The sequence below is a fragment of the Empidonax traillii genome, unplaced genomic scaffold (assembly GCF_003031625.1).
Source record: "Empidonax traillii isolate 1590-97213 ecotype Southwest subspecies unplaced genomic scaffold, ASM303162v1 scaffold789:size291746, whole genome shotgun sequence".
NCBI classification, from domain to species: domain Eukaryota; kingdom Metazoa; phylum Chordata; class Aves; order Passeriformes; family Tyrannidae; genus Empidonax; species Empidonax traillii.
The window spans coordinates 178,316-204,860 of NW_020955982.1; the positions used below are offsets into that span (position 1 = coordinate 178,316).

Genomic DNA, 26,545 nt, shown 5'->3' on the forward strand with positions numbered 1-26,545 from the left:
TTTGCTGCTCCCAGAGATGCTCCAGCCCTTGGGCATCTCCGCAGCCGGCGCTGGAGCCGCTCCAGGAGCTCCCTGGCCCTGCTGTGCTGAGGAGCCAGAGCTGGGCCAGCCCTGCAGATGTGCCTGCCCAGGGCTGGCCAGAGGGGCAGGATCCCCTCCCTGCCCTGCTCCAATGCTCTTCCTGATGCCCCCAGGACCCCACTGGCCCCAGCACACACGGCAGGTCGTGTCCCACACCCGCTCCCCTCACACATTCCCGATCCCCTCTGAGGGTCCCGCCCTGCCCTCCCGCCTCCCACGGCGCATGCGCGGGGTGACCGCGGGGTGATGGGTGACGGCCCCGCGCAGGCACCGCCCCGCGCTCCCGGCGCACGCGCAGCGCCGTCCCTGACGCAAGGCCGTTGCAATCGCCGTGCTTTATCCTGTCCGACCTTGAGCGCGCGCCCGCCGCAGGACCCGGGCTGCCCGCGCCGCGCCGGTGGGCCCTGCGCCGCTCCGCCGCCCCTCTCCCGCCCCGCCGCGCCCCGGCGGGCTCCCCGATCTCTTCGCCGGTGCCGCCGAGCCCGCGCCCGGTCTCGCCGCGGCGGCTGGCGCGGGGGGCGGCGCGCCCGGAGCGAGCGGCGGGATCGGGCGTTGCGCGGGACGGCCCGCGACGCGGGGTCCTCCGGCGCCGCCTCGCCCCCCCGCGCCCCACGTGTGTTCGGAGGGTTCCAGAAGCGCCGCGCGCCGTGTCCGTGTCCGCGCGCCGTGTCCGCCATGCTGAGCGCGAGCCGTGCCGCCACACTGCCCCTGCGCGGGGCGCGCGCCACGCCCGCGCCGCCCGGCCCGCGCGCGCAGGTACCGCGGGGGGGGATGGCGGGGGGGGGATGTGAGGGAGGGGGACCGGGGATGTGAGGGGACACCCGGGCTGTGAGGGGACACCCGGGCTGGGGGGCGCTGTGAGGGACCGGGGGACACCCGGGGCTGAAGGGGGGACACGTGGGGCTGAGGGGACACCCGGGGCTGAAGGGGGGACACGTGGGGCTGAGGGGACACCCGGGGCTGGGGGGACACCAGGGCTGAAGGGGGCTGTGAGGGACTGGGGGATCAGAGAGGACGGGGGTGCTGAATCCCGACTGCCCCCAGGACAGGCCCGGGCCGCGACCTCTGCGCTGCTCAGGGTTTATTCGGGAAATATGAACGCGGGCGTGGGGCGGAGCAGCTCCCGGGGTGCTGAGGGGCCTGCGGGTGTGCCTGGATCTGTTTTGTTCCAAGTGAATTTGTGGTGGGTTTGGTGTGTCTCTCAGCCTCCGAGGGGCGGTGGGAGCGGGACCGCGTGGGAAGGGCAGGGTTGGGGACAGGCGGGCACGGCACATCCCACAGCACCCGCCAGAGCAGCCTCGCCCACCCACGGGCTCTGCCTGCCTCACAGGCCCTGAAAAACGAGCCAAGTATTCCTGTCGTGTCCCTGTTTGTATCGAGATGTCTTGTTCAAAGCTCATTCTCAAACAGAAGCAGGGCTAAAGCTCCCAGAGCCCTCCAGGGTGCTGGCTGGCATGTGCAGAGGGGTGGCCGCTGTAGAAGGGCTCAGAGTGGCCAAAATGCTGGAGCTGAATCTGGAGCACAGATTCAGAATTTCCAGCAGCAGAGTCTGGAGCACAGATCCCTCAAGGGATGCAGGAGGTCAGTTGTTGCTGACCAGGCACAAAGCCTCGAGAAATGGGGTTAATGTTTATCTGCTGCTGCTGCTCCCTGGAAGCTGAAGGTTCAGAGTTGACCCCGAGTGTTTCTTGGCTGCTAACGTGTTCATGGGCTGACCCATATGAGGGAAATGCTCCCTCCTGTCTTAGAAATCAGGGTATGGCAAATGAACTAGTGCGGTAATTGGGGTTTTTTAAGTCAATTTGACTCCTTCTCAAATCCTCCTTAGTTTGCACCCAAGTTTTTAAATATAAACACTGTGGTGGGACAGTGTACCTTCAGACATTGCTTGCCTCTGAAGGCCTTGGTTTGAAAAGCACTTAATGTTTTAAACTAAGTTCTCATCAGACTGTGTCTGTTTTCAGACGTTCTGGAACGGCCTCAGCCAGAATGTCCTCAGAGCAGCCTCCATCAGGAGATATGCGTGAGTATTTCCTTGGGGCTTGGGGTTTGCCTGCTGGATGTTGATGTTTGCTGTCCTGATACCAGAACCGGCTGGTAGCCAGAGATGGAGTAACAGAGCAAACCCAGCAAAATAAAACTAGAACCTCTGCGTGGAACTTCTCTGAGGCTCTTTCTTTATCTCTTGGGTTTCTCCAGGGGAACTTTAAGAACTGCTCTTTCCACAAAATGTGGGTTGTTGAGATTTTTTTGATTGAAAAACAAACAAACTAAAAAGTACCCCAGACATTGGTGGGACAAGTTGTTTTACACTGCCGTGGAATGAGTGATGCCTGGCTCCACTGCTCTGAGGATAAAGTTCATTTCGAACAACTCATGCATTTGAATCACTTATTTTTCCTGTTGCAGGATAATGGGAAATGAATAGCAGTTGGTTTTGACTTAGTCACGTTTGTGGCTGATGCTGATTTGGGACGTGGGCTGGGAAATCTCTGTTAGGAAAGCTGGTTCTGTTTGGTGCAGACCACCTGAGCAGTTGGACATTCCAAGACCACTGCTTTGTTCCCGGAACTGGAGTTAGAGCCACTGGCAGCCTGGGGAGGGAGAAGATGCTGTCCTGGTGATGAACAGGGTGCTGCTCTGGCTGCAGAATGCCTTCCCCATCCCACAGCATGGCTCTGTAAGGCAGAGCTGTGCCTCAGGGTTCTCTGAGCCTCAGAAGGCCTAATACACTCTTCCTAGAAAGGAGGAGGAGGTTCCAGGTTTTTTTAATCTCATTTTTCAGAGTTGAATTAACTTGATGTTCCTGAGGATCAAAAAGGTAGTTTGCTTTGGCTCTGGCTCAGAGGACCCCACATGGGCTGAAGAATTTATCACTGTGGGTGCTTCTCCCCATGCTAAGCAATGATAAATAAACCAATACCATCTATTTAGTAGTAATTTGACTCCAGGTAAATGTTTTCAAACAAGTTGAAAGATCAAAGTTGCCCAGAGAAGCTGTGGCTGCCCCTGGATCCCTGGAAGTGTCCAAGGCCAGGTTGGAAGGGGGTTGGAGCAACCTGGTCTGGTGGAAGGTGTCCCTGCCATGGCAGGGGTGGAATGAGGTGATCTTTAAGGTCCCTTCCAATGCAAACCAGTCTGTGACTATGATCAAAAGTAACCCAAAGCAAGTCCTGTCTGTGTAGGGACAAAATTAGTTATGATTTTGGTTTATGTCAAAATCATAAGAGTTGTTAAGAAAATAAATGTATGTGTATATAGTAAAGATATTTTGGTGAAGAATAGTATTTTATATGCTTATTCTAACAAAAAAGGATTTACCGATAAAGACTTGGTCAAGAACAGAGGCACAGGGTTAAACTCCAGTGTAAGAGTTGGAGAAGTTGGGATGCAGCATGGATTTGCTTCAGCACCAGCTGGAAAAATTGCTTTTGTCCTGCCTTCAGGGCTGGCAGGTTTTTTACTCCCTGTTTCTTCCCTTTAGCAGTAATTTCTTTTCCCCCTCAATGTGCTTTGCAGCTCAGAGGCCATTAAAGGGGCCGTCATCGGGATTGATTTGGGCACCACCAACTCATGTGTGGCCGTCATGGAAGGGAAGCAGGCGAAGGTGAGTGGGAAGGGAGCGCTGTTGGGATGGGAGCGTCCAGCAGGCGCCCCCAGGCTGAGTCCCTGCTGGCACCCTGCTCTGTGTGTCCCCAGGTGCTGGAGAACTCGGAGGGGGCCCGCACCACGCCGTCCGTGGTGGCGTTCTCTGCGGACGGCGAGCGCCTGGTGGGGATGCCGGCCAAGCGCCAGGCCGTCACCAACCCCCACAACACCTTCTACGCCACCAAGCGCCTCATCGGCCGCCGCTTCGACGACTCGGAGGTGAAGAAGGACATGTGAGTGAGGGGAGCCGCCCCACTGCCGGCAGGGGGGCAGCAAACACCACCCTGTGACGCTTTAAAATACGACCCTGTTGTGGCTGAAGTGGTTCTGCCCTTGGGGCTTGTTGCTTCTGTCTGAGGGCCCAGCTTTCCAGTCTGGCAGAGCTGCATGGAACGTCCTGAGTTTGACCCAGAGAGCCCAACTCTTAAAGGAATGGCCCATCCAGGGATCGAACTCACAGCACTGCTGTTGGTAGCACCATGCTCTGACCAGCTGAGCTCATCTCAGCATTTCTTAGTTGCTTATCACCCTAAGGCTTTCAGAGGAGTAAAAAAGTCTTCCTGATGTGAAAAGAGGAAGTGAAGACTTTTCTCATTCTTGGGGGTATTTACAGTCAAAGCTGTAAGATCATACCTGAGGTTTATGATTAAATGATGTAGCTGATTAAAAGCAGGAGCAACATACTGGGCCTCTGGATCTCAGGCTGTTGCTGGCAAGTTCAGTGTTCTTTGTCTCGAGCTCATCCGTGTCACCTGGTGATCGAGAGCTGAGTGTGCAATGCTCGTGTCTTGCAGTAAGAACGTTCCCTTTAAGATCGTCCGTGCCTCCAACGGGGACGCCTGGGTGGAGGCCCATGGGAAGCTCTACTCTCCCAGCCAGATCGGTGCCTTTGTCCTCATGAAGATGAAGGAAACTGCAGGTTGGTACAGTTTGCTCTCTGCTGTCTGTGTGCTTTGTAAATGGAGATGCTGCAGCCAAAAAGGTGCTTTTTTGGTACCAAAGCCTCGTAGAACAGGGCAGGTGGGGGGAGGGTACAGGGTGGGCTCTTAGGACCCCTCAAGGATGATCGTTCCCTCCTCAATCCCAGACCTTTGGTAAGATATTAGTGCTTTACTTAAAGGATGCTCTTACCAGCGTTCAATACTGCCCGAGCTGATCCTCACTGTGACTGAATTCACACTCACTCAGAAGGGGGAGCTCCGTTTCCTTGGAAGCCCAGTCCTTGTGCCTCCCTGGCTGCAGCTGAGCACGGGCTGGGGCAGCCAGGCCTTGGAGTGGCTTTGTTCTTCCTCAGCTGCTGCATGGAGAGTATGTAGGGAGAGGGGGTGTTCAAGGGACCCCATTGCTGGGCTCAGTGAATAGCTAACTAGCCAGTGGTGACTTCAAATGTTCACTGGGGGAAAAGAGCCATTGACCTGGAGGTTTTGTTTTCCTGTTTCAATTCCTAAAATGGTTTCTGGGGACACTTGAGTGATACAGAGAGAGAACAGTCAGTGGCTGCCTTCTTGTGCTGGGCTAGTGCACAGCCATGAGTCCTGTCAGGGCACCCTGCACGTCCTTTCTTTTTAGCAGGTGTGAATCTGCATTTGCTGACATCCTTGTCTTTATACTTAGAGCAGTTCACGACCTTAAATGGAGGTGTAATGCGCATTTTTCTGACTCACCGTCTCAAAAATTTAAAAAAAATTTTTTTAATTAAGTGTTCTAAAAATTATTTTAGTAAGTATTGAACTAATTAAATGATTATAAAGTTAGTGTATGAATATTATTTGTACTGTGTAAGTACAGCAGATTTGGTGATCAGGATGAAAAAGAGGAAATTTTAAATACATCACATGTTGAACCCTCAAAAAAGATGGAGAACAGCTGCAGCCTTGCACACTAAATAGACAGGTTATAGTCTCAGATGAATTCACACCATTGGCATCCAGTCACTGATGGAATTGTGGAGGGGCTGCCAAAATAGGGCTGTGCTGTCAAAAGTCTGCAAACTGTTCTGTGTTATGTGAAAGGACTGAATTTCTGCACAGTTCCCTCTGCATCTTCCCAGAAAACAACAAGCCTGTCTTGTGTTGTTAGTTCAGAAAAATGATTTCAAACTACTTAATAACGGAGAGAGACTATTTACAAGTGCATGTAGGGACAGGACAAGGGGGAATGGATTCAAACTAAAAGAGTGTGAGTTTAGAATAGACACTAGGAGGAAGTTCTTCCCTGTGAGGGTGGGGAGGCCCTGGCACAGGTTGGCCAGAGAAACTGTTTCTGCCCCTGGATCCCTGGAAGTGTCCAAGGCCAGGTTGGACGGGGCTTGGAGCAACCTGGGCTGGTGGAAGGTGTCCCTGCCCATGGCAGGGGGTGGGAGGAGATGAGCTTTAAGGTCCCTTCCCACCCAACCCCAAGGCATTCTGTGCGCTTGTGACTCTGAATAAGGACTCAGTGTTCTTACAAGGATAACCTGCTGTTTTGTCTCCTTCTTCTTCCAGAAAACTACCTGGGGCATGCAGCAAAGAATGCTGTGATCACAGTCCCTGCTTACTTCAATGATTCTCAGAGACAGGTATTCATCAAGCTATAAGACATTGGGGCTTTTAAACTGCATTTAATTTCAGTAGTGAGCACTGTTCCTCTTTATCCCTCAGGCTACCAAAGATGCTGGGCAGATCGCTGGCTTGAATGTTTTGAGGGTGATTAATGAACCAACAGCAGCTGCACTTGCCTATGGTCTGGACAAGTCAGAAGACAAAGTGTGAGTGCCTGTGCATTGCCCCTCCCCTCTCTCAAATAATGTGCTGGGATTTGCTCTGGAAATGCCTCTTGTTCTTTCTGGTTTTCAGAGCATTGGTTGGAGCTGTGCCAAGGTGGACTCAGAGCCGTGAGTCAGAGCTGTGTAATGTCACCTCTGCTCTGTGCCAACCAACCTTGTTACAGAAGGAGAGTTCATAACTTGCAGCTACAACTTGATTATCAAACCTGGTGTCAGTTTAATGATCTTACCCACCGTGGCAGTGATGGGTGTGGCAGGACAGCCTGTCCCCAGTGGTGCTGCAGGGTAGCACAGGAGGTACCCATGGCCTGCAGCTGCCCTGACTGCACTCAGCCTTCTGCTGCTGTCAGGGCTGGTTACGTAAATGCAGGGCTTTTGTTAGAGATGCTGTTTTCTGATGTAGATGACAGTGCTGTGAAAGCCTCACGTTCTGAAAAGCATGTTTCATAAGAGTTGTGGTGTCCCTGCCCTTGCCATTGGATGTGTGTCTGGCTTTGGAGAGGGAGGAACTGCCCTCTCTGAAATCATGGGCAAGGTTGGGCATTGTGCTGCACAGCCTGAGAAACTGCCACGTGACTCACAGTGCTCAGAGGATTTGTGCACTGGGAGGTTTGTTTACTGCTGCCTTTAGAGAGGCTTTTACCTTCTGTGGGCAGCAGCGTGAGTTCTGCACACTCCATTTCCTGGGGAGAGTGAGTTTTGAGCCACACAGCTTTGCCTAGAAAGTGATGTTTCCCTGCCTCTCTCCTTGCAGCATTGCAGTCTACGACCTGGGTGGTGGCACTTTCGATATTTCTGTGCTGGAAATCCAGAAGGGGGTCTTTGAGGTGAAGTCCACCAATGGTGACACTTTCTTAGGTGGAGAAGATTTTGACCAGGCTTTACTACAGCATATTGTGAAAGAGTTCAAGAGAGAGGTAAGGGGTCTCTTCAGAGCAGTGTTACACTGCTTTTCAGACTCACTTCTGTAGAAGAATGGGAATCATAAATTATTAGGACTTGTTTGGTCACTTATGGCACAGTTAAAATTTAAGACTATTAGACACCTGTTGGCCTGGCTTCCAGTTCTTACATTTATCTTCTTGAGGTGGATTATTCATCTCCTGGAAGACATAGGAGAGGGACTTCTGCCTTTTTTCTCTCTTGTGTAGCAGGACTCCCCTATACACAATCTGCTTGCTTTTAAAAGTAAGTATCTGTGGTGGAGTTGAACGTGACAGCACAGATGCAAGACAGGGTTTGCTGGAGGAAGCTGCAGTGGTAATTCCCACTCCTTTGCTAATTCAATCTTGTCTTTATATTCTGTGATGCAGCAGCTTTCCCAAGCTCTAATCTGTACCTCACTGTATAATCACTTGCAGAGCAGAGAGGGCTGGCACATTTGAAATGCTAAATACCCCTGCCAGAAGTGAGAGAGCAGCAGAAGTGCACATAGCAGGCTGTATTCTAGAAGTATCCGTAGAGTCGAGAGTGGTGAGAGGGTGAATTGCAGTGAGGTGACTCCTGAGCAGAAGCTGAGAGTCTGTTAACCTGTTGTTTGTCACTCAGACGGGTGTTGACCTCACTAAAGACAACATGGCCCTTCAGAGAGTGAGAGAAGCATCGGAGAAAGCCAAGTGTGAGCTCTCCTCATCTGTGCAGGTACGTGCCTTGGTCCAGAGCAGTCTGGTACAACGCTGTGAGGTTTGCACTGGCTTTGTGTACAAAGCTCTGACACGGCTGATTTCTCTAGTGGCAGAACAAGCTTCTGTGTCACCAAGCGGTGTCACTGTCACAGCAAGTCTGTACAGAGATGAGCTGTTCTGGAGCACAGTCGCTTGTTGGGAGCTGGGAATGGTGCTGGATTTTGGCTTTTTTCTGGCAGTGTGTTTTCTGATCATGCAGGGAGTGTGACCTTGTTCCCAGCTTACTCTGTGTTTCAGGACTATGATGGGCATCAGGGAATTCAGCTGCAGCCAGTGCTGCTGGGTTACTGGAACCACTTATTTGTGCAAGCTGTTCCAAAGCCCTGGAAAACCTCAGTGCTGCTCATCCCACTGAAACAGCTAATTTGTGCAGTGATTTTTGTAAAGAATCTCTACTTACTTGCCTATAGAAGAGTTGTCCAGACATTGGGCAACATACACCCCCTTTCCTTTTTCCATCCACTTTGTGTTTTAATGCATTCAAGCATGTCCTTTATTCACCACTGAATGAGGAGCTGGAGAAGGAGCAAGTTGGGAGTGTAATAGTCCTGTCTAAGTGAAATTGAGGTCAATTATATAGTAATTGAAATGGGGACTCTGCCAATTTCTAGGTCCTGAATAAACATTTTTAATTTTATTTGATGGTGGTCTTTTTGTTGGCCAGTGGGGAGCTCATAGCAAGGAGTTTAGGCCAGTCACAATGGATGCTTAGTTCTGCCAGAGACATAGCAGGCTCTGTTTTATGAGCTCAAGAGCTGGCAAATCCAGTTTGTTCATACCAGGAAAAACTGAATTCCTTAACTCTTTAGCAGTGAAGGGAAAACAACTTGCTTTTGGCCCCGTTTTCCCCTAATACTTCTGATCATACTGTTTGTGAAGTGACTGCACACCTCCAGTCAGTAACATGGCTTTAGTTCTTGTTGTGTAAACTTAATCTCCAGATCTTAAAGCACTAATGTTTTAATTGCTTTGATTTGTAGGGTCTTTTGATGTCAGCATGACTCAGCACTTGAATGATCTCAGTGTAAGATTTGCTTTAAAAATCCAGCTTGTGGATTTGTAAGAGATTCGGAAATAGCCATAGGAAGTGGGGATTATGGTCCCTTGCACTAATTAACTTTGGCTGTTGAACATGAGTTGTTGGCATTTAGAAAACAGCCCTGAGTTCTTTTCTTCAAGGAGCTTACCTGGTATGGAATGTTAGTTGGCAGAACCTTTGGGAACTCTGAGGATGGGCTTTTTCCTGCGTTGTGCTAAAGGAACAGGATTAATGTTGTCACTTCCAGTTTTTCAGCTCTTACCTCTTGGCTATGACTAATTAATGTGTTTTTCTTAACAATGCAAAACCTTGAAATAACACAGTATCAAAGTGGCAGCTTAACAGTTGTAACCATGAGATGTGGAACAAAATAATTGTCTCTTGTCTGAAATGTCAAACATGAAAGTGTTCCTGCTGCCACCTAAGGCCTGGGCTGTAGGGTCAGCAGCCGTGTAGGTGCTTCAGGACAGGCCAACAGAAGCTGTAACCTGATCTGACTGTGGAGCAGCCCTGTTTTCCATTGCTGTGCTCACTCCCAGCCTGTTTCCTGCTGCAGACTGACATCAACCTGCCCTACCTGACCATGGACGCCTCCGGACCAAAGCACTTGAACATGAAGCTGACTCGGGCGCAGTTCGAGGGCATCGTGGCTGATCTCATCAAGAGGACGGTGGCACCGTGCCAGAAGGCCATGCAGGATGCTGAAGTCAGCAAGAGTGACATTGGGGAAGTCATCCTGGTCGGTGGCATGACCAGAATGCCGAAGGTATGAGCTCAGTCCCTGCTCCAGGCAGAGCTGGCACTTCTGCCCTGGGCTTGCTGTTAGGGGGAATCTGCAGCAGAAAAGCTGAGGGTCTGGTGGCTTTGGAGCCCCAGCAGCTGAGGGTCCCCAGAGCAGAGCAGATGTGCTGAGGAGTCCCATTGGAGCAGTGCTGAGGGACTCCCATCCTGTTCATGAGCTCAGCTCGGTCTGGGGGCTGTAGCTGAGTTGTTCTTCACAAAGTGAAGTGGGAGGTGTCTGGAGTTGCAGGTTCATCTGCAGCCTGATGTTCCGGTGTGGACTGGACAGAAGCAGCACTGTGGAGATGTACAGGGTGTCTTCTCTTGCTGTGGCCTCAGTGTGTGATAAAGGCACACTTCAATGACAGTCACCTGTCAGGAATCTTTGCCCCCCAGGGGCTTTGCTCCCTCTATAGAGCACTTTAAGCAGCTGGGAAGAAGCTGCAGGAGCAGAACTGCTCTGATACCTGCTGGCTGTGTGTGATCAGATACCTGTTGGAGGCTGGGTGTTGGCAAGCCCATTTCACTGGCTGTTCCAGACACTCCTTATCTAATGCCTGGCCCTTCTATTCTGTGGAGATAAGCACCAACAGGTAACTTAAAAGGCTGCTGTGCTGACATGCACAGTCTTGTAGATAAGGTGCTGTCTGCAGGTGATTTACTGCTCCTGTTCCAGCCAGGCAGGCTGCTGCTCCCCCAGGCCAGAGCTGAACAGGGATGTGCACTGCTCTCTCCAAGGGTCACTGTGTCCTTTCCTACAGAGCATCAGAATCTCATTCCAGAGGGATCAGCCAGGCTTGGACTGTTTGCTGTTAAGGTTTGTGATTTGCAGGTCCTCTCTAGGACAGGACATGTGAACGTGGTCCTGCTTGGGGTTCATTTGGAGTTTGGTGGGAGGGTTTTTCCTCCCTGTATTAAATGACCCTGATGGCTGGAGGTGATACTGTTGTGAGCTGAAGGTCACCCAGAGCAACAAGATAAACAGAAGCTCCTGATCTGGCCCAAGCTCAAGTGGAGTAACTCTGCTGTGTGTTCCCAAAATCCTTTCTGTTCCAGCTGGATAAAGGAAAAATGGTGTGATTACTTACATATAAAGTGATGACAAACACTCAGTGGGGAAGCCTCTCCTGAAACATTATGTATCCTTTAGGGTGGAAGACAGGACTTAAATGCTGATTTTTATTTTTTGGTATTTATTTTTCCTCTCCTGTCATTTATAACCCCGAGCATCTGTGGCCTAATGCTTACAGAATGCTTTCCTGAGTGCCTGTAGTTCCAGCTCTGATTGTGAAATCAGTGCTGGTGTGTTGTACACAGCCCGGAACCTTCTCTTCTGTCTGTTGTTCTCTGCACTTGCCCCTGCCTGGAGGGAATGTGGCTTCTTTGGAGCACTCCCATGGCCAGGACTCCAGGAGAAGTAGCAAGGGTGGTGAGAAGTAATGTTCCTGTAAAATATGCCTCCAGAGGGAAAGCCTTGCAGTTAATGATATGCTCACCCATAAAGAGTGTTCCTCTGGAATGAGCAGGTGTGTCCTGGCTGCAGGGCAGTTGGGTGTTTGCTCCCAGCAGTTCTCCAGGCACCTTGTGCTCCCCTGTGCTGGTGTGTGCCCAACAGCTGTACTCAGAGAGGAGCACAAGCCCCACACCCTTCCCCTGCAGGGCAGAGCAGGGGAGTTCTGGGCTGTGCTCTGGTGCAGCCCCTTGCTGCATTCCCACGTGGATGCCTCAGCAGTGAATCTGTCGGAATCATGAGCACAGTCCTCCTGAAGGGGCCGAGCAGTGCAGTGCTAACAACGCCTCTCAGACTGCTGGCACAGCACATCTGCTCTGCTGGAACAGCCTCTTAAATAGAGAGTTGGAAAATTCTGTTCTTTACACAATTCCCTTTTATTTTTCCTTTATTGCACACAGACAACATGATCTGTGCTTCTGGATTTTTTTTTTTACCTTCCCTGTCTGCCTCCACAGCTGTGCTGTCCTTGACAGCTGTGTTCTGCTCAGCAGGGGCATCCTTGACTCCTAGATAAGCATGGAGTGATCCCTTTGGAGTATGCCTGGGCTACATAAAAGCACTGCTGTGAGTTGAGTTTCAGCTGCAAACTTGATGGCACAAAAGCCTCCAGAGCAGGGGTTGTGTGGACTGACACAAGTGCATTTAACAGGGGTGCCTGGAAGATGGGGCACAGAGCTGACGCTCAGCGTGTCTGTCGTGCTCGTGGGGCAGCAGGAGCACAGGGCTGCCAGGCTGGGCCCAGGCTGGCAGGCTGTGTGGCAGTGGGGGTTCCCCCAGTGCAGCTGTGCTGTCTCCATGCAGGTGCAGCAGACTGTGCAGGAGTTGTTTGGCCGTGCTCCCAGCAAAGCCGTGAATCCGGACGAGGCCGTGGCCATCGGGGCAGCCATCCAGGGCGGGGTGCTGGCTGGGGACGTCACTGACGTGCTGCTGCTGGATGTGACCCCCCTCTCCTTGGGCATTGAGACACTGGGAGGTGTCTTCACAAAGCTCATCAACAGGAACACCACCATCCCAACCAAGAAGAGCCAGGTAGGAATTGACTCTGGATGGGGGCACTTTCGGGGTGCTCTTGGACACCCAGTGAAGGCTTCCCAAAGCATCCCAGTAGATGGTCTTGTCACCTCCTCATCTGGCAAGGAAAAGCAGCTGTGGAAATGAGTTTTAATGTCAGTCAGTGAGTACCTCTCTTGATTATTAGTGTGCCCAGGAGTGGAAGGGAGTTGAATTAAAGAGTGCCAAGATAGTCCAGGATGCTTACAGCCTGCTCAGGGTTGTTGCAGTGTATGTGCCGTGATGTCAGCTGTCAACACATCATTCTGAAAAAGAATTGTGTGGAGACCTTCTGCAACTGAGCACCACACCCTCTGGACACCACCTTTCTTGGGCTGCATTCCTCAGGAGGGGTTATCTTTTTTCCTGTGTTGTAAGGCCCTGGCAGAGTTGGGTGTGATCCTTTCCTTGTCTGGGCCTGCTGCTGTGAGCTCACTGATAACACCGGGCTGCCTGGGCCCTGGGGCTGGGCCAGGGCCTGGCTGCTTCAGGGGCAGATGTTCTGGGGGGTTTGGCTGCCATGAACCTGCTGCTGACAGGGCATGGCCAGTTTTTGTGTTTCAGAATTTAGTCAGAGGAACAGGAAAACAGCAAACATTTAATGATTCTTTCTGTTCCAGGTAGCTTCCTTTTATTCCTCCAGTCAGCTTGTAACTGCATCAGTTGGTGTGTTCCAGTTTATTAGCTGTACAGTAACACTGTTCCTTTTCCATAGGTGTTCTCTACAGCTGCTGATGGGCAAACACAAGTGGAGATCAAAGTGTGCCAGGGAGAGAGAGAGATGGCGAGTGACAACAAACTCCTTGGCCAGTTCACACTGGTACGTGGGCTGCTCTGTCATGACCTGAGACTCGACCTTCTTTGAGACATTCAGAGCCTTCTCCATTTCAGTTGACCCCTAAAGGCAGTGTTGAGGGGGAGCCATTTACAGAAGACATTTGACTCCATTTGTAGTAAAAAAGCAGCTTCCAGAGGCACAGCCTGGCTCTGGGACAGCCTTTCTGTGCCAGGGGAGCAGCATTTCAGATGGAGCTGAGAGTCTCTTGAGCAGTCTGATGTGGCACAGGAGCTGCTGCAGCTTTAGGGCCTGGTGACCTCAAAGGGCTCTCTGGGCACAAAAGACCTCTGCAGTCCCAAGGCTGTGCAGCAGATAAACTGAAGGCTGGCCTTTCCTCTGGTGTTGCAGAGACAGGACTTGGAGCAGCCTCCAGGATACCTGCAGTCCCTGAGTTGCTGTGAGCCAGGGTACCTGGGAGGTTTGTGGCCTGGTTGGGATTGCAGTGTGTGTGCCATGATGTCAACTGTCAACACATCATTCTGAAGAATTGTGTGGAGACCTTGTGGAACTGAGCACCACGCCCTGCTGGGTGGGGAACAGATGTGCTCCAGGGGTTGGTGTGCAGTGTGTGGCTGCCTGACAAGCTGCCTGCCCGGGGTGGGTTTGGTCAGTGCTGGAAGTGCCCTGCAGAGAGGAAGGGCTTTGCCTTTTGTGCTTTAGAAGGAAGCTGTGCTGCCTGTCACTGTCTTAAAATGGTTCCACAGAGGTGGTGAGTGAAGTCTGTGTGCAGAACTGAGGAAAGAGCATCCTGCCATGCCCATGGGAGAGGGGCTTGTTTAGCAAGAAAGCAGAACCTGTGTCACTTTGAAACCAAACTTGGGGTTATTCTCACGGGGTTTCTGTGCACCTTTCCTGTTAAATCTGTCAAGATTCTGCTGCAGCACATGATGCCAACAGGTGTTCAGAGGGCTCAGCTCTGAGGGTTGGTCAGTAGCTGATTCACTGTCAGGTGACCAGGGTAAGGTGCCCAGCCCTGGAGCCTCGTGCCCTGAGCTCGTGTCCCTGTGGGAGCTGACGGGCAACCCTTGCTGTCCCCAGGTTGGGATTCCCCCGGCACCACGGGGGGTGCCCCAGATCGAGGTCACCTTCGACATCGACGCCAACGGCATCGTGCACGTGTCAGCCAAGGACAAGGGCACCGGGCGTGAACAGCAGAGTGAGTGTCTGGGGGGCTGCCCGGGGGGAGGAAAGGCCTGGAGGGGTCATGGTAGTGCTGTGGGACATTGGGCACTGAGGGGAACACCAAGGGACTCAGAGGTTATGGAGTGCTGCCTCATCCCACAGTCCAGGTGGGACTGCAGCACTGGTTTGATGAAGAGCAAGGATGACCCAAGCAGTCTGCTGTCAGTGCAGCACAGATGCAGTTGAAGTTGTCTTAGGCTGAGTGCTCCCCTGGAAAGGAGGGCAAAATGAGCTGGGGAAGGGGACAAGTGACAGCAGTGACCTGTAGATCCATTCTAAGGGGGGAAGGCTCCTGTGTGCACACAGCACTGCCCTCTCCAGCAGCCTGCTGGCACACCCTGCCTGGGCATGCTCTGCCTGCATGTTAGGCAGAGGTGAAGCACCTGACCGTGCCAGGGTCGAGGCAGCCCTCACTGGCAGGGCTTCCTTTTGCCCTGTGTGACAGTCCTTGCTTGGTCCTGCCGTCTCCTGGGATTGCTCCAGCGTTTCAGCAGAGTGCAGCTGTTTCCTGGGTTTGCTGTGCTGGTCAGCTGTGGCTCAGTGCCCAGAGGTGCTGGGCACAGGTTGGCTGACTGAGGGCTCACAGATGTTTGTGGGCCATGCTCCTGCTGCTTCACAGGGTGTCCAGTGTCACCGAGATGCTGAGAGCAGTGACATCCTGCCTGAGTTACCCTGAGGGGACAGAAAATGGGGCTTGGCAATGCAGCACTAGTTGTTCTTGAGCTGTGCTGCTGGGCACACTGTTCCTTTGGGAGTGCCCTCTGCTAACACAGGGATTGCTGTCTCTGAGCCTCTCTGCATGAAGGTGCCAGCTTTTAAGGGAGAAATCAAATTAGGGAGATCTCTGACTCCAAGGTGTGTCCTGTTTAGCTGAACAAATCAGCTCTTGCCAAGCCCCTGTTTGTTTGTAATTACTCCATTACAAAGGTCTGGAGAGTCAAGTCTTTTTGAGCAGCAGGCATTCCCTGTAACCAGCTTGTTCATTTTCATCCTCTTAGGCTGGAAGTCTTGAACTGGCAGGAGGCTCAGGGACTTCAAGCTGTCTGTGGTGCAATGAAATGTTAGGCCTGGTGTTCCAGGGTAATTAATGCCACAGCTGACAGTTTCTAAAGCTCTGCTGTGGGCTCAGAAAATTAATCTGAAGCATTTACGGATTCCCCTGATAGAAAATAGATCTCTCTTCTTCCTCTAACTGGGAAGCCTCTGTGCTGCCCTTCCGTTGTTTCTTGGAGACAACCCTTGAGCAGTGGGATGCACACTCAGCTAAGGGAAGTATTAACTCTGTGTGCACAACTCAGAGGTACGTGCTGCTCACAATCACACCCTTGCCTTTTTGGCAGCAGCATGTTACCAAAACACTGCTTGTTACTTGGATTTCCTTGTCGATTTTGGTTATGTGGCAGCCTTTTGCTGCTAAGTAAAAGGCTTCTGATAATAGGCAATCAGAGTACTTTTTAACTGCCTAGCTGTGTGCAGATGTGGTCCTAATTACAAAGCTGAATTGCTCATCCCACATCTGTATCCAGAGGAGTCGTGTATGTGTGTCCTTGTTCAGGGCTTTGCACCTTTGGCAGATTTTACATGGAAAACTTAACTTCCTAGGAGGATTTTAATGTACCTGGACATGCTGGATGTTGGTCCTCCCTTTCACAATGAAATTAGGCTTTACTGCAGAAATTAGTTTAGTCTAGACTATATTTTTGACACTGGGGGGTGGGGGGGGAAGGGACCTTTAAGAGCCTGCTCGTAGAATCTTGTTACGTTCCCTTATTAAGGGCAGTGTAAAGAGCTGGGTGGGGAATCTTGTCTTATCCTGCCACCAGCCTGGGCTGCTTTCCAACAGGGAAAGGAATCTTTGGTAAAACAATTCCTTCTCTTTGGATTTCTTTGTTGGTTGGATTTTTGCTGGGAGGTTGTGTTTTTTTTAAGTTCTGTGTTTTAACCTGGGAAGCCCCTTTGCTTTGGGGGCTTTGGTGCTCCTTCACTTTCCAGGAGAAGTAACTGAAGACCAGCCAAAATGCTTTGCAGACCAGAGCAGTGGGCAGGAAGTGTCTGGCAGAGCTGTGGAGTTTGTAGATCTGAGAGATCAGGTTTTTACCTTGCCAGCAGCATCTCTGCCTCTGCAGAGACCGGCTGTGTTAGTGCTGCCCACAAGATCTTCCCAGGTGCAGAGTCCCTGAGCAGGGCTGCTGTTGTTGGGGAGGTCCTCCTCTCCTCGGGGTGAGAGCAGGCTGTTCACTGTGCTCCTCTGTGCTGCAGTTGTGATCCAGTCCTCGGGCGGCCTCAGCAAGGACGAGATTGAGAACATGGTGAAGAACGCGGAGAAGTACGCGGAGGAGGACAGGCGCAGGAAGGTACGGGGGGCACGGGGTCCCTGCTGCTGCCCAGCCCTGTGCCAGTGGCTGTGCTCCCCTCTGAGGGGCTGTAGGCTCTGCCCTGGAAGCCCTTGGGCTGTTACCCCAGTTCTGTTTCCTTCCTTAGTCGGTTCACACGGAGCTGCAGGAAGGTGTTCACAGAACCCTCCGGCTCTGGGGTTTGGGTTGGGTGCCTTGCCCTGTGTGACTGGTGTTTTATTTGCTCCCTGAGGAATTCCTGGGCCATGGAGGCAGCAGTGGGCAAACTCCCCTGCCTGTTGCTCATGACTAACAGCTTTGCAGCTCTGGTTATGTTTTTGCCATGACTGCTCTTTACTGCCCACCTGCCTGTTACCTTGGCCATGCCTCGGGATCAGCCCCCTGCAGATGGGGATACTGTGGGGACAGTCAAGCTAAACCAAGTTCATCTGAAAGCTTCATTTATAGAACCTGCCAAACAAAAGGGCACCTCAACCTCTTCCTTCTTAAAGTGAGAAGTTGCTTTCCATAGTGGTTGAAGTCTCACTGTGGCATCTGGAATTCCATATCCATCTGAGCACAGATGTTGGCCCTCAGAAGGTGTTGGAAATCCTCACTGGCTCTGCAAGGAAAGACTGACACTTGCCATAGTCAAGTGACTGGACCTGTGATACACACAGGATTAATGGTTGGAACTAATTGGTTTAATGAGGGTAATACTAATGAATTATGCAGCGAAATATAGAGCATTGATTGTTAAGCAGACATAGCACAGGCTGACTCTGGGATATGGCACCAGCATATGATCAGTGATTGCTGAAACTGGCACATGGAATTGATCCACCTCGTGCTCTTCCACTCTGTAGGAAGCTGTCTCAGGTGTTCAGGCAGTGCTGTAAATCTTGCCCTCAGTAGTGAAGGGATCAGAAGGGGACTGAAGGGATCAGAAGGGGACTGAAGGGGAGAAGGCAGGGAATAAATTCACAGGAATCAGAGTCACCTCAGAACGTGTAAAGCCACAAAGCACTGGCTGATGAGCATTTGTAGGTTAGATGGAGAACCATCAAAGAGCTTGGTGTGAAAGTCCCACTGTTCAATAACCTCATCATTGCCATGAAGCTTAGGGGGGAGGCATTGAAGAGACTGCACTGAAAACCTTCCTGCTGCCTTCCTTTGTATCTTAAATTGCTGGCTAAGTTCTTCCCTGTTGTAGCCCTGAACTGGGACTCACCCCTGTTCAGTGAGCTCTAGAGGAAGGAGATTAGATTACTTTAACACTTCTCTTTACTTGTCTTGTGTAACTGTAATTGTCAAAATTCCCTCGTTTACTTTTCTGATCCTGGTTTTACTGCTGTGGAGGTCTCATGAATGCATAAATGGGAGGTTTTGTGATAAGGGAGCACAGCTAAATCAACCAAGTATTTGAGTTGTCTCAAGTGTCCTTGTAGCTGAAGAAGCTTCAAGTATTTTCCAAGAGCTCTGTTGCTTTCCCAAGGAGCAGAGTGTGCTGTGCTGTCCCTGAGGTCCAGTGTGCCAACAGTGATGCTGCTTTAGTACCTCAGGGAAGTGAGCTGGAGTGTGGCAGCATGAGGGACTTCTTGATGCCAGAGCACATCTAGCAATTGTTTGCCTGCATGTCTTGCCCCCTGGCCACTGAGAAGGAGCTAGGTTGGAGCCTGGCAGTTTGGGCAAAGACATGTCCTGGAGTTGTTTTGGCAGTGGTGCTGCAATCCCTCACGAGCTGTCTCCCCAGGAACGCGTGGAAGCTGTGAACATGGCTGAGGGCATCATCCACGACACCGAGTCCAAGATGGAGGAGTTCAAGGATCAGCTGCCAGCAGATGAGGTGGGTAGTTCCTGCCCTGTAGGGGAAAGCAGGGAAGGTTCCTTATTCAATCTTTGCTCAGATTCTCACTTAGCTCACAGCTGGCTCTGGCCCCTGGCTCCAGCTCTGGGCGTGTTTCCATGCCAGGTAAAGGTGGCACAGTCCTCAGCCTCTGGTTTGGAGATGTGGGATGAGTGTGGCTGGTGGGAGGCTGTACCAGGAACTTAGAGGAACAGGGTTTGGGTAATGGCAGATATCCCATTTCAGAGTGTGAGTTCAGTGTCACTGAGGATCTCAGAGCCTGGGAGGCTGCTCAGAAAAGGTTTCTGCACGAGCTCTGTCCTTGGCTTGGCCTTGCAGAGGTTTGATAAGAACTGTGCTGGGGCCTGTGAGAGAGTTTTGCTCAGAAGCTGGAGATCCCAGGGCAGGGCCTGCCAGTGTGTTAACACAGGGACACAGGCAGAGCTGCTGTGCTGGCCTGGCAGTGCATGCACAGCACCCAGGAGCTTGGGGGCAATAAAAATTATTTTATCAGCTTAGCTCCAGTTTTTCTCTCCTGGGAGTGAAATGGTTATTTTAGTATCAAAGAGTGCTGTTCACACCACTCTGAGATGGTGCACTGTGCATTTCAAAAGCCAAGTTCAGAACAGAGTGCCCAGTCTCTGGGAAGCAGAATAAAAAAGGTTTCTGGGGCTCGGAGGTGTTTGGGGGGACATGATGATAGTTTATTGGTAGTAGGCTCTGGTCAGGTAAAAGGCTGTTTCTCGGCCAGCAGATAGTGACAGGACAAGGGGCAGTGGTTTTAAATGGACAGAGGGCAGGGTTAGATGGGATATTGGGAAAGAATCCTTCCCTGTGAGGGTGGGCAGGCCCTGGCACAGGTTGGCCAGAGAAGCTGTGGCTGCCCCTGGATCCCTGGAAGTGTCCCAGGCCAGGTTGGACGGGGCTTGGAGCAACCTGGGCTGGTGGAAGGTGTCCCTGCCCAGGGCAGGGGGGTAGAATGAGATGATCTTTAAGGTCCCTTCCCCCACAAACCATTCTGTGGTTCTGTGATACTGGCTGGCTCTTTGGGGTTATGGTCACTGAAATCTTCTCATACAGGAGCACAGAGCCTAAATCCTTGTTCCCTGCAGGGACTGTTCCCTGTAAGTTCTTTTGGGGGAATACCAAGGGGAGGTGGGCAGCAGTGCTTGGAGCAGCCCTGAGCCAGTGGGAGCTGGCAGATGCCGTTGTTGTCCCTCCCCTCACTGTGGTGTGGCCAGAGCTCTGCCTGCTCCTGGCACAGCTGTCCCCAGGAGCCCCCTGCCCCTCCAGCAGCCTGCCAGGCTGGCAGGGGAATGCCAGCCTGTGCGGGGGCTGACAGATGGCTGCGGGGCTGGGATGAGCCCACACTGCTTTGCTTTGCCTCTCTGCTCCTCCTCCCACGTGCAAGGAGATTACCAGGGTGGTGAGCAGCCTTACTCGTTGGCTCCCTGACAGTGCCTTAAATATGGAAGAAAACCAGCTTTCTGTCCCCTTCCCCTGGCTCCTGGGGTGGCTGACTCATGGGTGAGGTGTGCCAGGGAGACACACGGCCCTGGCGAGCTGTCAGGCTCTTCAGGGCTCTCTGTCCTTGGCACCTCTGCCCAGACAGCAAACAAGGCCCCATTAACGCCAACTGGGACACGGTTAGTGAAGTGGACAGGTGCCCACTGGGAACTGGCCACAGGCCGAGTCCCTGCAGGCTCACTTTGAGGCTTAACTGCACGATTTCTGGCAAGGAAAGGTAGTTTTGCTGTGGCAGATAGGTGGGATGGAGGTTCTCAGTGAGCCAAGTGCAGCATTTCACTGTGGGTTTTGTGTCTTATTTGCAGTGCAACAAATTAAAGGAAGAAATCGCTAAAATGAGAGAACTTCTGGCTCGTAAAGATTCTGAAACGGGGGAGAACATCAGGCAGGCAGCAACCAGCCTGCAGCAGGCCTCCCTGAAACTCTTTGAAATGGCATACAAGAAGGTAGGTCTGGGGCACTGCCAGCTCAGAGCCCTAGGATGGGGAAAGGGGGGCTGGGACCCCAAACTCTCCAGGTAAGAGCTGGCCTGGGCAGGGGGGGAGCTGGAACATCCCATTCCAGGTGAGGGCTGGGAGGGAGTTGGGATCCCAAACTCCAGAGGGGATCTGGGCTGGGAGGTGGTGCTGAGCCTTGGTGCAGCTCCCTGTGAGTGACACTCGCTGCAGGGGCAGCTCTGGAGGGTCAGGGAGAGCTGGAGGCCTGAAGTTGTGGCCATGCTGCCACAGGTGCCCTGCATCCAGGCCGGGGCTTCTGCTGCTGGACAGCATTCCAGGGAAAAGTGCTGGGAGCTCCTCAGAAGGAGCATCAAGAACAGCACAGAGAGGGCTTTCCCCTCAGTGCAGGGGGTGCCTCAAGGAGGGAAGTAATGCCCAGAGCTGCAGTATAAGCTTGTTACATCCCCTGGGAAAGCAGAAATAATGGGAAGATCGTTCCCTCCCTCTCAGAGCTCTTGCAGAGGTGGGGTTGGTTCTCTTCTCCAGTGGACAGTTGCCCCTTGCACTGAGGGAGGGGCTCTCCAAGCTGGAGCAGCGAGCTGGGGAAGAACGTTCAGGAGCAGTTTGTTGTTACTGCAGCTAACAAACCAACGTTTTCACAGATGGCCTCTGAACGAGAGGGTTCTGGAAGTTCAGGGGATCAGAAGGAAGAGAAGCAATAAGTCTCTGTCTTGCCTTGACTGGAGTATGACGAAGAGGTCGATTTTCTTGTCGCTTGGGAGAGAAGGGACCTTCCTGAGCAGCAAGGGGCAGAATTCAGACTTACTGTGTTTTTGCAGTATTCTATATATAAAATTCTTTAATGTATAAACTTAGTGATGTGTCTGCTAGATAAATTGTCACTTGATGAAAGTTAATTCATGCCAGACAGAGTTAGGCGTTGGGCCTGGGGCGTTCATCCGAGGCACCTGGGCACTCGCTGATCATTTAATACTTGACACAATGGTGTATGAAATCCGAGATCCCAGTTTGGAAACCATGTCACTAAATTGAGGGTGGAGATGGAAGTTGTGCTGGAACAGGGAGGAGAAGAACTGCATGGACCCTCCTGGTGCATCTGAGGACCTGTGAGCAGTGGGGCAAGGCTGGTGACGTTGGTGGAGACTGTTCAGCCCTGGGCTAGGCTGCTACCCTTGCTCTCTAGGAAAGGGGGTACTTCAAACTCAGCTGCAACATTTCTTACACAAGAGGCTATGTGGAAGTTAAATACTTTGCTTGTCTGAGCCTTCTGCTCCATCCTGTGTCTGTTCTCTGCTTATGGTAAAACAATTTCCTTGATAATAAAACTGTTACTGGATCCACTCTGGATTTTTTTAAAATAAAAGCAGAAAAGTGTCCAACGTGGAGTTCGTGGTATCCTGGCCTCTGATGGAGAACACGAGCCTGTTCCTGCCTGTGAGAGCTCCAGGGGAACAGGCAGCCTTTCTGCAACTTGGGCTTCATTCACAGGAAAAAAGGAAGGTCTCTGGTGTCAGGTTGGGGTGGGTCCCTGCTGGGTGTCACTGCTGCACTCACCAGATGCCTCAAGTCCTGTGTCCGCAGTAACTGGGACTTCACCCTCAGGCGCTCTGTGTTGGGCTCAGCCTTAGCAAACAGGCTGTAGGCTCAGAGCAGCCGTTGCCCACTGTGGCTCCACAGCCTAATCTTCCAAGCAGGAGCATTGTCCTTGTCACAGAACAGTACCTGTGTCTCCTGTGTCCCCATCTGTTCCTGTGTCATTGACTGAAAAGAAACAGTTTCCAGCTGCTTTGTCCTGACATCTCAGGTATTTAGGAGGGAGGAAAGGATTTTTTTCTGGCTCTAGACAGTTTCCTAAAGAAGAGGAGCTATGGGGGAAAGGCTCCAACTGCTGATTCTGTGAGCTTTCTGTTGAGTTACGGGCTGGAAGGGACAAGGCTGGGAAGTGAGGGGGAGCCTGCAGCCTTCTGTCCTGGTGAGGGAGGGGCTGGGGCAGCCAGAGGAGGAGGGAAGGGGCAGTGCCCAGCATGGGGTGCCATGGGGGGCAGGCAACTGTGCAGGGGGGTCTTCACAGCACTTGTGCTGCCTTAACTGTGAGTGGACTGAGGAGTTCCAACCCAGACTAGAGTGCTTTGCTTTCCCCAGGGGCGTTGGTGGGCCTGGGGATGCTGGCTCTGCTGTGGCTGATTCCAGGGTGGATGGGGGTGTGGTGCCCACTGCCAGCCCCAGGGGCTCTCACCAGGCTGGCTGTGTGAATGTGGGTCTCCCACAAGTGTACAAGTGACACACAGGCTGTGGGTCCAGGCCCTGCTCTCTTGGGGTTTTGAAGTGGCAAGTTTGTCACGGTTTACGCGGGTCGTGTGCCTGGGAGCCTTCTGGGAAGTTCTGAGGAACAAGTGGCTGAGGATGTGCACGTGCACATCACCTGCTGCCCCCGGGAGCCGTGTGTGCCATCGGGGTGTGCAGCTCTGGGTGTCCTGGCACAGCACCACCCTGCTCTGGGCTGGGCCTGGCAATGGCAGGAGAACCTGGCCGTGCATCTCCTGAGAATTATCTTTGCAAGGCTTCTGTCCTCAATTCCCTTCTGCTGCTGCTGCTGCTGCTCCAGTCAAAAGTGATCCCCTGGATAAAACCGCAGTCTGGAAAAGAGAAGGAATTCTCTGGCAGAGCGAGGTGGGCGTTTCAGGCGCCGAAAGGAAACGTCCTTAAGTGAAGCAGTTTGCAAACCATCCTGGGTGGAAGCTGTTCCTGCTGCCTCCCCCAGAAGGCAGCCAGCTGTTCCCAGAGCAGGGCTGGGGCAGCCCAGGACAGGGCGCTGCTCTGGGAGCTGCTCACACGCCATGGACGAATCCTCCTGCCTTCAGGGTCCTGAATGATTGATCAGGATTGGCCTTTGCTTCTTCAATGAATTATTTCCCTGTCACAGTTTAAGTACATCTTTCATAGTTGTTCTTTATTTATTAATGTGCTCTTCTTAGCTCCTCCTTCATATGCTAAATTATTGAGCTGGGGAAGGAGCAGTGAAATGGGGTGATGTGTGTCATGCTGGGAAAACCTGCCAGGGAGGCAGGAGGGGCAGCAGCTGGGCTGTACCTCTCAGGGAGGAGTGACTCCTGTCCTGAGCCACTGAGTGCTGCCATCCCACCTCTGGGAAGGCACTGGAAGCACTGGGGCAGCCTGCTGGGGGGTTGTTTTTCACACAGACCGATACTTATTTCAGGAAGCTCCAGCAGTGCTGCAGCTCTGGAATAAATTACTGCTCTGGGGGTGGTAGTAATCAAAAAAATTAGTATAACTTTGGGGAAAAGGCAGCAGGACCATGTTCCCACCTACCTGTGGTGGGAGCTGGTCAGTGCCAGGCACAGCCCTCGAGCTGTCAGCCTCAAACACCATCCAGTGACACGAACAGGACTGAGCAGATCCCAGTTACAGCTCCTGCCTGACTGAGAGGGGAGGGAAGGCTGAGTTTCCAGCCAGGAACAGGAATCTCCCTGTGCCTGCAGTGCCTTCTTTCCCTTTCCTGGGAGCCTTTTCCCCCCAGCTGGGGACAGGGTGACGTGTTAGGATGTGTCTGGTGGGGAGGAGGATCTGCTGTGTTCCTGGGCAGACACGTGCTCAGCTTCTTGGGGAAGTACTTGCAGCATTGCCCAGGAGGAAAGAGAGAGCAGAGACCCTGGATGGAGCTGGAAGGGCAGGAGTGCCTGGGAAGCACAAAGTTGACCTCCTGCTCCTCTGTGCACACTGTCCCTGGCACACTGGACACAAAACTTCCATCTCAGCAGATCAACTGCTAAAGCCACACCTAATCCATCATCTTCCTGCTCCAAGGAGGATTAGAAAGGGCTGTGTGGGACTAGGTGCAAGTGGAAAAAATACCCCTGAGGGTTGAAATTGGTACTTGCTCAGCCCCAGAAGAGAAGCAGGATTTTAAACCCAAGCAGGTAGTTCAGAAATTCCCAGTGTCCTCCTGGCACAGCCCTGATGGTAAAAACCCAGCTTTGGGCTGAGGCCCAGCCCAGCCTCTGCTCGGGGGGCTGAGCTGCCCAGCTGGGCCCAGCTCCTGGCAGGGCTTCACTGGTGCTTTCCTGGGCTGTGTCCTGTCCTGGGGAGCTGAGAGGCAGCACAGGAGGCAGAGGAGGCTGCAGAGGGCTCGGGCTGTGGCAGCACTTGCTGTCCTGGGAACTCGACTGCCCCATGACATGAGAGCACAGGTCAGAGCCCAGGAGCAGGGCAGGGACATGGCTGATGGCAAAGGGCAGAGCTGGCATGTCCCAGGGCTGGGGAGACAGCACGGCCATCAGCCCCCCTGCTCAGCATCCCCAGGAGAGCATCACCTCAGAGGGGGGCAGAAGGGAAGCAGCCTCCCTGCTACACTTAATAAAGGGACAAGGGAATGGCTTCAGTGTGGGTTCATCGCTGTGTTTCCTGTACTGTTCCCCAGCCAGGCACTGCCACCTCCTCGCTGGGCTCCCTGGGCACTGTTCCAGCCCCTCCTGAGCCTCTGGGCATTGCTGCCCCTCTCTGCAGTTACCACTCCTTGGTTACTGTGAGGCCTGGGGCACACAGGGGGCTGGCCCAGACCCTGTGGGTGCCATGTGTGCCCTCAGACACCCCTGGCAGCAGTGGGGCAGCAGGAAGGTGATGCTTCCCAGGAAAGGAAGAATGGGAGATAACCCTATGGCTCTATAAACCCCCCCATATCCCCTCATCTCCCTTCTCCCTGCCTCCTGCCCTGCTTGGCCTCCTCCAGATGTGGATGTTCCCAGGCCAGGAGGGACCAGGCCTTTCCAGAGCGTGGGCTGAGGGCTTTGGCTGTGCCTGAGGCAGCAGCTGCTGCAGGGCCAGGGCACAGCAGAGGGAGGGAACCCCTGGGATGGGAGGGGGAGGCTGCAGCCCCCCAGTACAGAAGTGGCACTGCTGGGGGGGGGTCTGGCCAGGGAACCTGGAGGGGGCACATGGTCCATGCTGTGGCCAGGTGAGCGGGCAGGGGCTGGGGAAGGGGCACAGGGGGGTGTGGGGTGTAGAACAGTTGGCCTGGGGTGACTGAAGTGGCCCAGAGTGTGATCAGAAGTGTTCAGTGTGGGTTCACGCAAGGTAAGTCATGGTTTGCACCCCCTGATCGTCTTCCACGATGGAATGATTGCCTGGCTGGGTGAGGGGACAGCAGTGGGTATTGCCCATCTCAACTTCAGCAGGGCCTTTGACACTCAGCTCATGTGGGCTGGATGGGCAGTGGCCTGGACTGGGAACTGGCTGTGTCAGATCCCAGGGGGTTGTGATGAGTGGCACAGGGGCTGGCTGGGGGCCTGTCACTGGTGGTTCAGTGAACCCCAGGGTTCAGTTCTGGGTATTGTTTAACTTGCTCATCAATGACTTGGATGAGGCGGTTGATGCCTCCTCGGCAAGTTTGCTGCTGACACAAAGCTGGGAGGATTTGCCTGTGCACCTCTCCAGGAGGGTCTGGACAAGTTGGAGAGATGGGCAGAGAAGAACCTCTGAAATTCAACAGAGGCAAATGCAGGCAAATGCAGGGTCCTGCATCTGGAGAGGAACAACCCTGGCATCAGCACAGGCTCGGGGGGACCTGCTGGAGAGGAGAAGGGTCTGGGGGTCCCGGGGGACAACCAGCTGTCCCTGCCCAGCCGTGTGTGCTGGGGCCAGGGAGGCCAATGGGGTCCTGGGGGCATCAGGAAGAGCATTGGAGCAGGGCAGGGAGGGGATCCTGCCCCTCTGGCCAGCCCTGGGCAGGCACATCTGCAGGGCTGGCCCAGCTCTGGCTCCTCAGCACAGCAGGGCCAGGGAGC

The 26,545-nt window shown here is 53.0% G+C and overlaps 1 protein-coding gene and 2 non-coding genes across 3 annotated transcripts; all 3 read left to right on the forward strand.

The window, feature by feature from the left end:
* Nucleotides 1-741: 741 nt before the first annotated feature.
* Nucleotides 742-22,124, forward strand: HSPA9 (heat shock protein family A (Hsp70) member 9). The gene is made up of 17 exons (XM_027901488.1): nt 742-837; nt 2,046-2,104; nt 3,601-3,688; nt 3,781-3,962; nt 4,524-4,648; nt 6,213-6,286; nt 6,369-6,475; nt 7,248-7,410; nt 8,042-8,134; nt 9,774-9,983; nt 12,312-12,539; nt 13,276-13,380; nt 14,437-14,554; nt 16,840-16,934; nt 18,667-18,759; nt 20,592-20,732; nt 21,386-22,124. Exons 1-17 carry the CDS (start codon nt 757-759, stop codon nt 21,443-21,445), a joined length of 2,022 nt encoding a protein of 673 aa, XP_027757289.1. The 5' UTR covers nt 742-756; the 3' UTR covers nt 21,446-22,124.
* LOC114066660 lies at nt 12,796-12,867 on the forward strand. The gene has a single exon (XR_003573223.1). It is a non-coding gene; the product is annotated as a small nucleolar RNA SNORD63 (small nucleolar RNA).
* Nucleotides 13,847-13,915, forward strand: LOC114066661. Its single transcript, XR_003573224.1, has one exon. It is a non-coding gene; the product is annotated as a small nucleolar RNA SNORD63 (small nucleolar RNA).
* Nucleotides 22,125-26,545: the final 4,421 nt, after the last annotated feature.

Coding starts and splice junctions, on each gene's coding strand:
- HSPA9 (XM_027901488.1), top strand. CDS start 757: ATGCTGAGCGCGAGCCGTGCCGCCACACTGCCCCTGCGCGGGGCGCGC. Junction 6,287..6,368: donor TCAATGATTCTCAGAGACAG/GTATTCATCAAG, acceptor TTTATCCCTCAG/GCTACCAAAGATGCTGGGCA. Junction 20,733..21,385: donor TTGAAATGGCATACAAGAAG/GTAGGTCTGGGG, acceptor ACGTTTTCACAG/ATGGCCTCTGAACGAGAGGG.